Below are 16,570 nucleotides of genomic sequence, written 5' to 3'. Positions count from 1 at the left end.
ACATGAAGAGGCCTGAAATCAAAGAGGAAGCGGCGCAGTGGCCAAGAGCCAGGCTAGAGTCTCAGCCCCCAGCCAGTAGGCAGCCTCCGATGTGTGCCCATTTCCTCTGCTCGTGTTAATGGCTCCCATGGGCCAATGTCCATGCAGTGGTAGATGGCAGGGGCTCCTCACCAGACCCTGGATGCAGGTGCAAGAACCAGAGACCAAAGGGGGCTAATTGGCCCTGGAAAATGAGGAGAGAGCTGTGTAGATGCTACAAGCCACAGATATGTCCCCAACCCTGTTGCCATGGCTGAAACACTGGGTGACAAAGGAAGCCAGCAATCTGTGGAGCTATTCTTTGCAAATGTTAATCTGACTTTTTGTTCTTCATCCAGGTGTTTGGCATTGTGTACGTATCGTATTCCAGCATACCTCTTTTAAAATATGTATGTCCTGACCTTCTGTTCGGTTAGAGAAAATCAGCATGAATTTCTGTGTCTTGTTCTGTTCTGCGCCCTGACACTAATTCTTTTGGGGTCCCTGGCAAGCCACGTATTCTTGAAGGACCTCAGTTTCCTTTTCCATAAAAGCAAGGTGGGACGAGGTCTAGAAGAATTCTTCCCAACTCTTAACATGCTAGAATTCTGTGACTAAATCCCACTTTTGTAATTCTACCATTGTAAGTGATACTTAAGGAAAATTGAACTGCTTTCTGGCACTAAGTAAAAAAATAAAGCCCAATACGCTTGGTTAACTTCATTTCAATTCTCGTATCAGGGCTTTGGTGTTAGAAACACATTTGGCTTTAGACCTTCCCAGAACCAATGCCAGTCGCTCCTGGCAGCCACCCTTTGAGGGGATCTGAGTGAGTGAGAGAGACCACTACAACGGATGAATGGGTGGTGGTCCTTCTGGGGACTAGGGGCTTTTCTGTCTCATACTAGATCTTCCTGTAGGCACAGATGTTTTGTCATTAGTTTACAATTTCAGTGACTGCCGTAATGAATGTGTCCGCAAACAAAACAAGACAGAGGAGAGGAGGTTTTCCTCAACCATGGGTTTTAGAAGCTTGAGTTGTCTTTTTGGGGAGTCTCCCTCACCTGCTAACTTCCCCTTGGTTTTGCAGTCCGGCAAGTTTTCCGGCAGTTCTCCGGCGCCCCCAAGCCAGCCGCAGGGTCTGAGCTATGCGGAGGATGCGGCTGAGCACGAGAACATGAAGGCTGTGCTGCAAACCTCGTCCCCCTCCGTGGAGGACGCCGCCCCCGCGCTGGGCGTCCGCACACGCAGCCGAGCAAGCCGAGGTAACTCCTGGCTGCGTGGGGCTCATCTTGTCTTCTCAGGTTGGCCACTCCAGGGGGGTCCGGCCTCCATGGCAGGCTGTGGTCCATGGCTGTGACTGGCCCTCAGCTCCGGTGCCAACCTAACCACACACATTCCTTCACTAGCGTCTTCCTGACCCACCTTCAATAGCTTCATCTCCAAAACAAACATTCCCGTGAGAGTACCTCAGTTCACACAGAGGGAATCCTTACCGGGGTGATCTCCCGAGGGAGAGCTGGGGCGGGCAGACTGTGACCTGCAAGCCAACTCCAGTCTTCCCGCTGCTTCTAGAAATAAAGTTTTGTTGGGACACAGCCATACTTACTCATTTGTGTAGTGTCTGTGGCTACTTTGGTAGAGTTGAGCCACTGTGACAGACACTGTAGGACCCACAGAGCCTAAAACATCTACTACACAGGACCAGGTTGCCAACCCCTCCGTACCGCACTACTCCCTTGGTCCCAATTTTACATCCTTAGGCAGAGACAAAAACTGAAACTTCAAAATGGTGGCCAGATTCGAGTTTCCAGATTTGTTTTTATCATTAGAAGAGATTAAGATGCATTTGACATCTGTGAATGTTTCCTCGTGTTTCCTTGGTCTGGCCTGATAACCCGTTTACCCTCCTGGGTTTCCTCACTGCCTGCAGGGTGAAGCCCACACCATTCACACTGTTCTTGGAGGCTCCTGTAGGCAGGTCCTGTCCTGTCTCCCAAGCTTGGCTTTCCTTCACCCTGCATGGTCACCGCAGCGCTTCTCGGCACCCTGCATGTCCCGGAGTCCCTGCTCTTCTCATGCTGCTCCCTCAGTTCAGGATGCCCGCTCCTCTGCCTGTCCCGTTCCATTCACCTCCATTCACCTCCACACCCTGTGGCACCCAAAAAGGCCTAAGACATCCCATGTTATGAGCCTGTCTGTGCCCAGCAGCTCTTGCAGGCTTTGTATGCTAGGCTAAACATGGCCAACGGGGATGTGAAGGAGAACATTAATGCCTGCACCATGGTGACCCCAGCCATCAGGCCGGAGTCTTGAGCCCCTGTGCCTTGGTGGATGCAAGAGGAGTGCAGTTGAAGCCTTCTTAGGGGGTGGATCTCAGTAACGGAACATAAACAGGTTGTACCAGTTTTAAAGGAAAAGAAACATCTATTCCTGACCAGAAAGGATGAAGAGAAAAGATGTTGCTGGGTTTGTACAACATGCAGTCATCTTTGCTGGCATATGAAAGGGATTAGAATGGGAGGCTGTTCAGTTTCTCTGCACATTAATGCCCATCTCAAGGGAGACTTCTGCTTTCATGTGTCATGTGTTACGGAGCGACAAGTCACCCACCTGCTACAACAACTAGAAATAAAAATAATCAAGCCTTCTTTTAAAAAACATTATAGAACTGTAAAAGGAAAGAGGACTAGACAAACTAGAGTTGGAGGTGAGCTGACATTGCCTCTCTGTGAGCATTTGCCAAATCTGGGCACAAGCTGAGGATTGGGCTTACAGTGATGGAGTGACTCAAATGGGAAAGAGAAGCCAGCAGAATTTGTAGTAGCTGTGTGAACTGGTATAAGAGATTGAAATTGAGAGGAGGCCAAAATGCAGATGATTTTCTCATGAGACATTTGCTAAATGCAGCACTGCGGAATGGGGGTTGGAGGGAGGAAGGTCAGTGGGTGATCCTGGGCTAGAAAGGTTGAAGGAGATGTCCTGCAGTCTTTAAACTGAGGAGACAAAGATAGGCTAGAGTAAGCACCTTGAACAGATACTCACTGATCTTGGCCTCAAGAAAAAGAGAGGTGGGAAGTGGACTGCTTGTGAACTAAAGCTGCTGTCTGGCCTAAACCCAGCTCAGTACCTCTCTGTATCTGTTAACAGAAGAGAGAAGACTCTCTGGAGGAAAATAACGCTGTCTTCAGTCTCTGTGTCCTTCTATACACAAAGTCCAGTACAGTAAAAATTACAAGCCAGAGGAATAATATGAAAATATGACTGAAAATCAAGAAGAAAACTAGATAATAGCAGCAGACCCATAAGTGATTCAGATGTTGAAATCTACAGTCAAGGACTTGAAATGATCATTATAAATGTTAAAAACTAAAAGGAAACATAGACAGATGGGTTAAAAGATAGATGATTTCAATAGCAAATTGGACTCTATAAATAAGAATAAAATGGATATTCCAGAACTATAAAATATCTGAAATAAGAAACTCATTGGATGGGCTTAATAGAGATTGGTCACAGCAAAAGAGGAAAAATGGATTCAAAGGCAGGTTAATAGAAAATGTACAAACAGAAGCATAGTGAAAAAACGGAAAGAATAGAATAAAATGTAAGATCTGAGGGACACACAGTTGAATGGTCTAATGTGTAATTGGAATACTGGAAAAAGATGGATCAGAAGCAATATTTGAAGAGATTGAATAGATTTGAAGAGATGGCTGAGAATTTACCAAAACTGATGATAAATATCAACCAACATATTTAAGAAACTTAGCAAATCCAAGAAGAGTAAGTACAAGGAGAACCATACTGTAGACAAAGTGCTAAAATAAATAAATAAAGATAAAATCTTGAAAACAGAAAAGAAAGATACATTGCCTCCTATGGAGCAATGGTAATAATGATGGCTCAATTTTCAAAAGGAACTATAGAAGCCAGAAAGAAAAGGAATGATACCTTTAAACTGCCAGAAGAAATAACTTCAACTACGGAAGTCTGTCTTCAGAGAAATTATCTTTCAGAAATGAAAGCAAACTTCTTACATTAAAACAGTAGAATATCCATTTTGACTTAAGTGTTTTCCTTGTAGACTCTTTAGATTAGATTTCTATAAAGGGAAAAACAAATTTCAGTGCTTTCAAATCTCAGTTTTCATGTTTTAGAAATATAAAAGTAAAGTGATAGTGTGCTATTATGGTCTAGAATGCTTTATCCTCTCCACCACATCTCAAATGTCTTGCTAACACTTACTAACTAACATGGTCCCTTGGGTATGTAAAATGTGTGTGCAGTATTACCCTGATGGCTACGGTGTGGGTGCAAGGGTTCCAGGAAGAGGAATGTATACATGACTAGGAAGAATGGAAATAAATGGTAATCAGGCAGTGGGAAAGTAACCAAGAGGAGCGGACATAAAGTAGAACCAGGAATGAAGTCTTAAGAGAATGAAGTCATCATAAAATTGAGTTTGACAATCTTGGACCTATGGCAAGATGTTTCCTTTCAGCATCTCCTGACACGTTACATTGACAGAAGATCCTTAGGGTTGTGTAAGATGGAAAAATATAGGTAATTCTCAGAGGGAAGATTAGATGATGCCTTCATTTCTGGCCCAGTGCTCTGATAATGTATTATGAGCAAAGACAATTTATTGAGCTTTGCATGTTTTTAGAAGGTAGTTTGGCATTTTAAGGTAAGACAGAGAATTATACATCAGTAGATAAAAGGGAACACAGGAAATTGCGGGGTAAAACACAATTGCACGATTGATTGCTCTACTCTGAGGAGGACCATTGTTCAGAGGATCTGCAGAGGCCCAGTCTAAAAGCTGTGGCATTATAAGGACTTTTACTTCCAATTAGAATACCTTGACCATTCTGAGAATGCAGACACATTCAGCAGCAATTTCAACAGTTTATTTTTGAAAAGAATCTATTTTTTAAAGGGTTTATAATGCTGAAAAAACTGGCCTAATAGCAAGTAGATCAAATTCCCTTGGGTATAAGCATAAAAAGTACAATTTACTGTTTTTGCATGTGCCCATGCTGTAGGTATGCTATCATTTAAAAAATAATAATAATAAAATCTAAGCAAAACAAATTTTTAAAAAACCTGTATCAATAATAACAGAAATCAGAGTCTCACTTTGTTGCCCAGGCTGGAACATAGTGGCGTGATCTCAGCTCACTGCAGCTTCTGCCTCCTGGGTTCAAGCGATTCTCCTGTCTCAGCCTCCTGAGTAGCTGGGACTATAGGTGCACGCCATCACGCTCAGCGAATTTTTGTATTTTTAGTAGAGACGGGGTTTCACTGTGTTGGCCAGGCTGTTCTTGAACTCCTGACATCAAGTGATCTGCCCGCCTCAGCCTCCCAAAGTGCTGGATTACAGGTGTGAGCCACCGTGCCCAGCCAACAGGAATCTTGCCATTTGAAAACATCATTGTTCTATAGCCACAGGTTTTACGTACATGCAGGTGACAGGGCACCTGGTATCCTGGCTCTCCTTTTGCAAAGTGTGAAATATTTATGTATTTAATTCAGTCATGAATTTTACTATTAGAAATTATGACTACTTTATAGCACAGTATGTATTTGCAGCAATATTTCAACTAACACACACATCCACACACACACACACACACACACACACACACACACACACAAATCACAGTCCATTGAACTGTGATCCACTGTTCCCAACCATTTCCATTGATAACTATTTTTCTTGGTTCATTCATTACCAGTCAGGTGGTTGTAAGCACTTAAAAAAATTAGTGTGGGAGAACTCAAACATTTTAACTATTTATTAACCCTTTTTTCCTCCAAGTTGGGAAGAGCTGGCAGTTCCCTAGCCTGTGTTATACTTTAGTCAGGCTGGGGGTACTTTTGTGCCATAGGCAATGATTCTGAGAATTCTCACCTACAGGTTTCTGAAGTTGTTGTGCATCTACTATAAAATGAAGTGTAGGTGGTAGAAATTAACAATTTTGAGCATATTGTACAGCTTTCCTCTTGTAGCAACATATATTCACTATCGTATAGAAGAGATTTCACAAGAAGGCCGATCAATTACAAAGATGTAGTTCTCCATATATTACATTAGCATTAATTTCTAACTGTTTAACATTGCAGTTGACCTTTGAACAACTTGGATTTGATGGAGCACATCTACCTACATGCAGATTTTTTCCAACAATACCGATCAAAAATAGAGTATTTACAGGATGTGAAGCCCATGTGTATAGAGGGCTGCAAACTCAAGTTCTGCAGGGTTGACTGTGGAACTTGATTATGCACAGATTTGGACATACTTGGGGGTGCTGGAACCAATCCCTCTGTATACTGAGGGATGACTGTACACGGGACCCATGTTTTGGTGATGCTTTCTTCTGACTTGTTTTAATATGTAATTTATAAACTACAGAAAATGTGGTTGAGGGAGGAGATTTATGTACCAGAGAAAATTTAAGTTAACAACCCCTTTGCTGTTTAAAGAGGGCAATCCTGTTACAGTTGTCTATTAAAGGCTAGATAATTCAAAGATAAACTGTGTATTATAAAAATCTATTGCTTTCTACTTAGTGAGAAGTTAGGGTCAGCTGACATTGACTAGGCACATACAACCACGGATAGAGAGCTGTCTCAATAAGACCTTCAGTGGGTCTCTACATTACTGGGTGTGCACCACCAGATATTGATGACTATGCAGCAGGGTGTGGCTTGGATCATCTGCCCTCAGATGATCACAGGACCTGGCAGGTAAAGACAACACACATGGGTTGGAGAGTTAAATAATAATGAGAGACAAGAACACAGCTGTGTTACAGGGTGGTATGAAATAAGTGCCCCGTGTATGGGTTTGATCAGAGCCTGTGGGGTAGCAGTCACAGGGCCTGCAGGGTAGAGTGCTCCCTGCAGTGGGGACAGGTTAGCCCTCTGGATCTATCACTAGCTCTGGGGCTCTAACTCTGGCCTTACCTGTGATCTGTTGCTGAAAGAACTCAGTTGCTTGGAGGAATAGTGCTGCGCATCATCTTTCGTTATTTTCCTTCTGAGTATGTTGTGCACTCTGGCTGTTTAATTCTTAGGATCCACTAGTTCCTGGACTATGGGAACTGATGACTCGCCCAATGTCACAGACGATGCAGCTGATGAGATCATGGACCGCATCGTCAAGTCGGCCACCCAAGTGCCCAGTCAGCGAGTGGTGCCGAGGGAGAGGAAACGATCCCGGGCCAACCGGAAATCTTGTGAGTGCATTAAAGGAGGCATGAGTGTTCACCCCTACAGGGATCTGCCCTCCCATTCTATGTGAACTGGGAAAGGTGGAGACACAGCTCCAGTGAATTGTCAGTGGCTCCCAGAGTGCCTACTTGCACTCATCCACAGAAGGTTTCAGGGTTGGCTGTCAACGTTGGCCATTGTGGAGGAGGGGAGCTGCAGCCACACCTGTTCAGTGTATCTGCCATTGGTGGCTAGGCCTCTCTCAATGCATACTTTGTTCCCAGGAAGGTATGAAAAGTCCTTAAGCATCTGTGGTGTATGGGGTGAGCACTAGTGGAGCCCATCGTTAAGTCCAGCCAAGATGCTCTGCTGGAGGCTGTTTCTGCCTTGCACCCAGCACCAGGGGGCGCTTGTGGGGCTGGAGACTGGCCCTCCTGGGTTCATCGCTGCCCACAAGCATGTTGAAGGCAAAAACCAGGGGTAGCAAGTGATTTGATGGTCACTGGGATGCTTGAAACATTTAACGTGGCCTAGGTTGACCGTTTTTTACTTTTCCCACCAAATAGAGGATTCAACTAAATCAGAGTGACTGATTTTCCTTTTTGGTCTGAACCTACTGCCTGCTCCTGCCCACCCAACTCGTGGGTGTGGGGTTGCCTCTGTCTGACCCTCTCAGGGACAGTGCTCCATAGGGAAACAGGATCCTGTGGATCCTTTGACATCTCCCTGCATGAGCTGTGGCCTTGAGTGTTTCAGAAGAGTGCTCAGCCCGCCGCTGGGCCACTCTAGAGGCTGCTTTAGTCTCCACTGGCTTTGCCTCTGAGAATAAGGGCTAGTGACAGGGAAAGAAAGCCAGTGGCTTCCTCCTGTTTTCTCCCAAAAGTGAAATGAGTGGGAGTCCAGCTAGGCAGGGAGTTGAGTAAGGACTCAAATTCAGAGAGCCCCGAACTTGTTCCACCCTTGAGATTCACACAGGAGGTGACCAGGGTGTGGCCTGTGTATGTTGGACCCAGTGGTTCTGCTTGACCCATTTACAAACGTTTCCAGGATACAGAACACTAACCCACATTCCTGTGGTCCCTGCTCCTTTCCTATGATCTGCTTTAGTTTCTGATGAGAATTTTTCCCCAGAAAGGAAAATAACACTTGAGCTGGGGGTGGGAGTGCAGATGGGGATGGGATGGGGAGCGGGGAATGGGATTCTCATTCAGTAAGACGGGTGGACTGAGCGTCTGTTTCTGACAAGCTCCTAGATGAGGTGAATGCCTCTGGCCCTTGGTACACACTGAGTAACAAGGTTCTTGAGCTGTGGTTCTCAACCCTGGATGCACATTAGAATGTTCTGCGGAGATGCTTAAATTCCTGATATTTGGGCTGCACCCACACCCACTACTTCAGAACCTCAGGCATGAGGCCTTGAGGTGTGGGTCCCTGCCCCTTGGATTAGTGGCATTAGGTGTGGGCTTTCTCTTTACTGTATGCCTTCCTCTGCTCTCCAGTACATTTATTTCATTTTTTAAATGGAGAACTATCATTCAGAGAGACTGGCTTGTACATATTCAAGAATATGTTTATAGATTCCAACATCAATATCTAAGGCATTTACATTTCTTTCTTCTGATATTTTCCTATATTCTCAGTGCTACTATGAATTTTTTGCTCGTCTCCTGGTGCACTTGTAAGAACTTGGCTAGGGGCTTGCAACTCAAAGTTGGACCTCAGACAATGAGTATCTCCTGGAGGCTTGTTGGAATTGCGGATTTATGGACCCTCTTTCCATGGCAACTGATTCAAATCTGCATTTAATGAGATCCCCAGGTGATTCATGTTCATAATAAGATGGACAGCACTGGGGCATGAGACCAGGAGTGGAAACTCTTCTCCGAAGGGGCGAGGCTAATCCACACTCACACTCTCAGCTGCATCTCAGTTGCTCTAGGCCAAGGCAGCGCTTCCACTTTTGCCTATCTGCAGGGTGTGAAATAACAGTTCCTGTGGTTTTAATTTACATTTCCCTTCACTCTAAGGGGGTTGAGCCTATTGCCATTTGCATCCATCTCTCCTTTTGTGTATGGTTTGTCTATATTATTGGCTCATTTTTTGTGATAGGAAATCTCCTTAAATAGCTTTTGAAATGAAACTTCCAAAAGACTTTTTGAGGTCTTAAGTAGGTTATCTTCAGTAGTTGCCCTTTACTGGCCTCCTGTTCATTCAAGGAGGCCAATAGCTACTTCAAGGTCACCACATGGCAGGAACCTGCACACCAGTTAACTTCTGGTCTTTCTGGTGTGGGCAACCTCATTGCAGGGCTCACCATGGGGGAGGAGCTGGGAAGAGCCATGGAGAGGTGGGCCAAGGGAGAGGGTTGGACTAAAGCTGGGAAGACAGGGACATCCCATTTGTCAGGTGCATGGCACCCTGATGGAGGGTTGGAAGGTTTGGATCACAGACCTCAGACAGGAGACAGCATAGGACCTTGGACTGGCTGGTCCCTGGAGGCCCAGAGCATGTTCTCCTCCAAGTCTGCACGGCCCGATCCTCTGGTCTACAGAGATCCAAATTCTTAGACTCCTGATTTCACTGGGCACAATAACACAGTCATAATTAATTTTCCTCTTCAATCTGGCCAGAGAGATGTTTTTGCCTGTTTTTGTGGCTGACATAAAATAATTTCCTGTGGTATCGTTTCCATTTCAATTTTATGCAAAACAGCCATATACTCTTTTTATTGAGCCAAACACATTTTTCCTGTGACACAGTTACTATAACAAGTACAGCACAGAATGGATGTGTTTATCTGTAATGGGTTTATTAGTAATGGCACTATCAACAGAAATTTAAGAAGGGAGAAGTTAGACTTTGATTTCTGTTATAAAGGGATGATAAACTCCAGCTTTTCACAGAGGTTAAAGGAACAAGAAAAAGCAATTTGCAAAATCAATGTGAAGTTTAGCGGTTTGGGCCTCATGCTGAAACAGTGCTGTATTTGATTTGTTTAATGATGGCAGTGAGGCAAGTGGATAATGAATAACCAACATATTTGGGCCATAACTCATTTGGCTAAAGACAATAATAGTTCTGCTCTTGCAGGAAACGAAACAGAATCCATCCCATAACCTTGAAATTTATGGCCCGCAAGGCAAGCCACTCAAGGATCAGAGATGATTAAATGTCTGCTTTCATGTGTGATGCTGGTGACTGGGCCCACATGTGCTGAACGTCCCTGAAGCCTGAACTTTGCAGTCAGCTGGGATAGCCAAGGGCATCATAATCGATTCACAGGTTCCCATGGCTCACATCGTCTGCTCTCCCAGCTGGTGCCAATCAGAGGCACATTGAATAAAATGTTTCAAATCGTCCAGGTGATCTCTAGCCTGTGAAATGGCTGATCCAGCTTATCTCGGGCGCCCCTCTCCCCCCGCACCGGATTCTACCCGAGGATCTCCAGTAGCACCTAATGATTTCTAGAGCTGATTAAAGATGGACTAGCCTCTCCTGTAATGACAGCAGAGGGTGCCTGTGCATGAGCACAAGACACGGGACAGGAGGATAAACAGAGCAAGTTCAAGAGAGAACTGAGGTCTCTTCCCTAAACCCAGGTAGAGAGTCACTGCCTTTTAGAGAGCATCCGTTGCTGCAGAGCAGGGCCAGGCTGGAGGCCAGGACACTGATATGCTAAGTCAGAAAGTCGGGGCTCAGGTGGGAGCCTCGGGGTTAGTGAGGCGGATGCAGGAAGAGTTTTGAAGTGTTTCACTGCATTACATGGCTCTCTGGTGGTTTCACTTTTAGACAAATCACCCTCCCAAACAAGGGGAACTGGCACATTAAAGAGGAGGTTTGTCTATAAGTCGTCCCGGCAGTGTCCGTCTGAGTGCCAGGTTCTAAAGGATGAAGGAGCAATAAAAAGACGAATCTAAGAACCTGTCTTTCCTGCCTTTTTGAGGGGAGGCATGGGGTTCCCATGGTGGTACTCAGGGAGGTGTCATGCACCTGACCGATGGATGTTACAGTATTTCATCATTTTTGCTGAGTAAAAATGACAGACCCTCCGCTGTCTTTACAGGAGGAGCCAGTCCATCTTTAATCAGCTCTAGAAATCATTAGGTGCTACTGGAGATCCTCGGGTAGACTCTGGGCAGTGGGGACGGGGAGGGGGGCACCCGAGGTAAGCTGGATCAGCCATTTCACAGGCTAGAGATCACCTGGACGATTTGAAACATTTTACTCCAAGTTCAAGTGGAATCCATTTCCATGCTCAGGAATGCACACATGCCCACAGCAGGGATGGGGCCTGGGTTTCACGTGAGCGACTTGGCCTTACCGAGTATCAGTCATCTTTTGTACGATGAAGGCAGTAGTGCCAGCTTCCCAGGGCGGTTGTGGGGTTAAGTGAGGCATCTATGACAGGTTCCCACCACCTTTCTTGCCTTCCAGGCTGTGTCTCACTGCTGCCCAAGGGACAGGTTGCTGATGTGAATTCGTTGCTGCCTGAAGGTGCTTAGGGTCTGCTGTGCACATCCTGACCCAGCTGTCTGCTCCTTTCACCCACCTCACTCCCCACTACACCGTCCACTTCACTCTGGCCTGCTGCAGTTAGTAGCCCAGACCGATCTTCACCACTTTTTACCCCCAGAATGCTTGTGCCTGCGCACATAAAGTCTGCATTGTCAGCCATAGCACTTGGCCAGCACTGTTGAGATACCCCAGGCAGAGGGTTGACACTCTCAATCTGGGAAGGGGAAAGGCAGTTTTGTCCTGCCCAGAACTTGAAATATTGTGGAAAACTCTGAGTCTGTCGTTTTCTGAGCTGCCTTTCCTTTCTATCCTTAGTTTAGGTAGATTCTCCCAGAAAACAATGGGCAAAACTTATTTTTCCTTTCAGGCCAAACTCTCCCTTTGCCCACCCCCAACATGACTCACAGGAGGAGGCAGTTGGTGCTCGCATTTTACCCGACAGCTTTCTGTTCCGTTCCTACCTGGGAACCAAAAAGACTTTTCAGGAGTACGGGATGCTAATGTAGCCACAGGTACAGGAGGAGGGCATGGGCTGGGCTCTGCAAGGCCAAGGAAGCCACAGCCAGACCAGTGACGGCAGAACGAGTATTTCTGAGTGCCATCTCAGCCTGAGTGAACTTCATTTTGGGTTAGATGGAACTAGGAGACTTCAACCTTGTCACCACAGACTGTCACTGTCGGGAAAACCCCGCCTTTTCCTGCATCTCAGATGACAGTGATTTAAGTCAGGGGCCCCAAACCTGGTCATCTGGTTACCCAGGGAAGGTTCAAATGCAGTGCCCGAACCTCTCCCAGAGACTCTTGGTGAGTCCAAGAAATTGAATTTCAGTCAACTAGATTTGGGAATGTCTGCTTTTTCTTGTTGTCCTGGGTTTTATTGCTTCAACTTTTTATTCTGAAAAAATATTAGACTTACAGAACAGTTACAAAAATAGTAGGACAATTTTTGGTACAGTACTATTAACCGAACTGTAGGCTTTATTCAGATTTCACCAGTTTCTCCACGAAGGTCCTATTTTTGCTCCATGATCCTACCCAGGATTCCACATTGCATTTAGCCCTCATGTCTGCTTAGTCTCCTCTAATCTGTAGGGATAGTTTGTGACCTTGGTATTTTTGAAAAGTACCGGTCAGTTATTTTGTAGAATGCCTTTCCATTTGGGAAGCTGTGCATATGATGGACAGGATTTTATGTGAAAAAAAAGGAAGTCCCAGGGAGCACATCTGGCCCTACCGTTTTACCTCTACTCAGAACAAGGAGGGCGTGAATGGATGGTGTGAACAGTGGCCGAGCCAGGGACCTCCCAGCCACAAGACATGGACATTTAAGGCATCTTTAAGTTCTGATATTAGTCAACTAGAATCCTAGACACATTGCTCCCAGTATACCTGGTAGAAAATCTTTGGGATCTTAGGGATTAAAAAAACCCAAAAAACTGATTTTCAAATTACACTTGACAATTATGTGCAAAAAAACCAGAAATAACATCTGTCAGTGCTGCAAAGGGGAAAGTGCACAGATGGATTTCTGTCACCTGAAAGTAAAGTTGGGTCGATTTCCTGTTGATGTGAAAGATGGTCAGGAACGGTCCTGCCAAGCATCGGCAGTGCACAGCTGTTTCCAATGTGGGCTGTGATCCAAAGTCGGCTCACACCCTTCTCTACCACTTACTTGTGAGCCTGCGGGGCCGGTGACCAGGTTCTCTGGTCCGGGTTTGCTTGCTTATTGAAGATAAAACAAGAGTTCGCATCTCATAGTGTTTCTATAAAGATTAGGTGGAACAACCCATGTAAATAGTCAGTAAATGGCGGCTGCCATTGCCATTGTTCTCGGATGCGACTCATCTTAGTAGAATCACCTGCGAACCCTTTGTGGGATTTTTTAATGTTTTCATTTCTAGGGAGGAAGAAAAAGAACTTGGGTGTTTTTTTCCTGAGTTCCCAGACAGTCCTGTGCTGCATGCTGGCAGCAGAGGCACCCCGCATCAGATTCTTCCACCATCACTGACACTGTGAGAACTGTCACCAGGGCCTGGGGTGCAGGGTGGCTGCTGGTGTCTTCAGAGTGACCCATGCCATCTATGGCAGAGTTGCGAGACAGACAGGGATAAACATTTCCAGTGTGTTCTCTGTTACGAGCTTTCGGGGGAGGCCGTCCCGTGGGAAAGGCTGGAGAGCAGCTTTGATTCAGCTGGAGCATTTGAGTGGGAAGCAGAAATGAGGAGTGGGGAGAGGCCCAGGTGTCATCAGACCACAGCCAGCCCGCCTTGCCGCAGTGCTGGAGAAGCCTCTCTACTGGGTGGCAGAGCTGTTTCTGCTGTGGAAGTTTGCTGTGTACCATTTCATACCTTGCCAGCACCTGTTTGCTGGCCCCCTTCTTTTGTTCTCTTATGTCCCCAGCCTTTTTTTTTGCTTTCTGGAAACTTTCTGAGAGCCAGCTCCCTGTCTGGACCCGGTCTACTGCCCTGAGTGTTTCTCCCCACACTGTATCCCTGTCAGGCCCCGGCCTTTCTCCGCAGAGGCTGGCATTGCAGAGGCTCAGGGTGCATATGCACATGATGTTTGATGAATGGCAAAGGAACTGATCAGCAGACAGATGGTTGACCAGACACCCAAGGGGGCCCTTGTCGCACGTGACTTGAATTGGGTGCAAGACTGATTTCAGCTGATTACTTTTTTTTCACGTGGTCTTTCAAGTGGTAAGGTGAATTAACTTTGGCTAACAAAGGAAGGGTTCAGATTCTCAAGGTATTTTTCATTATACCAAGGGGCTAACATATATCTAAGAGAATTTATTTTTCACATTGCCATGGAGGTCCATAGAAAGTAGGATTTCATAAATGGGGAAGACTTTTCCGTGAATACTCGCTTTTCAGGGATACATCTGGTAAGCTAAGGGAATGAAGCCTATGTTGGCTTTTCCCTCACAGCAGAGGACACGTGAGCCCCGACCAGAGGGTGAAGGAGGGTCCCAAGGGGTCTGGAATAGCCAAACCATGAGTAGACCCACGAGGGAGAGGGCACAGGCTCTGTACTGTCAGGCAGCAAGGCCCATGCAGGTACCATTTAGTTCTGTTCCCTGAGTCTGTCCCAGATAGGCTAGCCCAATGCCCAAAGCTATTAAAAGACTGTTACATGAGCTGTAAGGTGATAGGGCCCTTACTCAAGTATTAATATTTATATCAACTGAACTGAGCAGTTACAGGACTAAAGCAAATGTGCAAACAGAAGTGTTGAGCATCTTTAAATACCTTCATGGGTAAAATGTCTGTGGGGTCTTCTGTAGTCATATGGCCAAAATATATACCTAAACGGACAAAGATTCATAGACTGATGTCCACACCACCTTCTGTGGCTGGTGAAATTTAAGATGCCCAGCTAGTGCAGCATGAACTTCTTCTTTTTTTTTTTTTTTTGAGATGGGGCCTCGCTCTGTCACCCAGGCTGGAGTGCAATGGCACGATCTCAGCTCACTGCAACCTCCACCTCCCAGGTTCAAGCGATTCTCTGCCTCAGCCTTGCGAGTAGCTGGGACTACAGAGACGTGTGCCACCATGTCTGGCTAATTTTTGTATTTTTAGTAGAGATGGAGCTTCACCATGTTGGTCTCAAACTGCTGACCTCAAGTGATCCACCTGCCTCAGCCTCCCAAAGTGCTAGGATTACAGGTGTGAGCCACCATGCCCAGTCAGCATGGACTTCTTTAGGAAGTATTTTGTATCTTGGTTAAGAAGTCTCAGCAAGAGGTCTTCCTTGTCAAGACAGATATTTTATCTTACTTACTGTTGTTAAAATTATCTTTCTTTAACAAACACTCTAAGGAGTCTTTAAAGAATGTAAAAGGTTATCCAAACTAGTACTTTTACTGCTGCCCCATAGAACAAATTCTATTACTCAGTTGAATGTAATCTGCCTCCAGCTGAGACGTAGGAGCCAAGCATTTTGTCTTGTTGAGCCAGACATTCAGTCTGGAGGCCAAGGGATCGGGGTGGGGGAAGTAGTAGCTAGTGCAAGAATAGCTACGGATAGATGGCTCTGGGGCCCAAAGCTAGGCTTGGAAATACAGTAGTTGCAGTGACACGATTTGAGAGAACCTCTCACCACATATCCCATGTCTCTCTAAAAATCCATACTTGATGTCTGTAAGTGTTTTGATTCTTTGAGTTAAATGCTGAGCACACAATGAGTTCTCAATAAATCACTTGTTGACTGACCAACTGATGTATATGATGTTGACCCCTGTTCCAAGTGCTGATTCCTGGAAGAGAAGGAGCCCCTTATTTTCAGAATAGATATTAGTCCCCATTGATTCTGCCATGGACATAGGTCTTTCAGATCTTTTGTCCACAGGCTGAGTGAACCTTTGTTTAGGGGATGATGGGGAGGCATAGACCACGTGGTGTGGCCTGCAGATGCATGAGGTGGGCCCTGGCCTCTGGGGAGTGGATGAGGGGAGTTGTCAAAGGAAATGGGGAGACATTAAGGGGAGCTTACTTTCTCTGAACTTTGATCAACAGCCTGCCCTGGTCATCTCAGGAACTCTGGCTGATTTGGGATTTAGAGTGAAGGCAGATCCATAACGTTTCTCTTCTGAAAATGAATACCCCAAACTCTGTGCGACCTTTAAAGAAATGCACAGTGGGTAAAATACAATTTGTAAATTAAGGAAAATATAATCAGCTAGCCTTTCAAATGAAGACTTGTCTTGGGTGAGGCAGCTACCTCCTCATTCACCCTTATCCAGCCTTTATTTTGATGTTGAAATTAAAATACTAAACAATGGGAATACCATCATGCCAAGCTAAACACAAGCCAA

General features: G+C 45.6%; 1 protein-coding gene across 8 annotated transcripts in view; it reads left to right on the top strand.

Moving 5' to 3' along the window:
- LOC105499060 (formin homology 2 domain containing 3) overlaps positions 1-16,570 on the top strand; it is a 497,377-nt gene that overhangs the window by 469,426 nt on the left and 11,381 nt on the right. For all 8 annotated transcript variants that reach the window (XM_011771498.3, XM_011771497.3, XM_071085772.1 and 5 more), the window contains 2 exons: positions 1,109-1,283; positions 7,104-7,265. In XM_011771498.3, the coding sequence (XP_011769800.2) occupies positions 1,109-1,283; positions 7,104-7,265 (337 nt within the window). The remainder of the gene's footprint in view (positions 1-1,108; positions 1,284-7,103; positions 7,266-16,570) is intronic.

This window comes from Macaca nemestrina, chromosome 19 (assembly GCF_043159975.1).
Source record: "Macaca nemestrina isolate mMacNem1 chromosome 19, mMacNem.hap1, whole genome shotgun sequence".
Classification (NCBI taxonomy): domain Eukaryota; kingdom Metazoa; phylum Chordata; class Mammalia; order Primates; family Cercopithecidae; genus Macaca; species Macaca nemestrina.
Note: the sequence above shows the minus strand (reverse complement) of the source record. Positions and strands in the feature narration are given on the sequence as shown.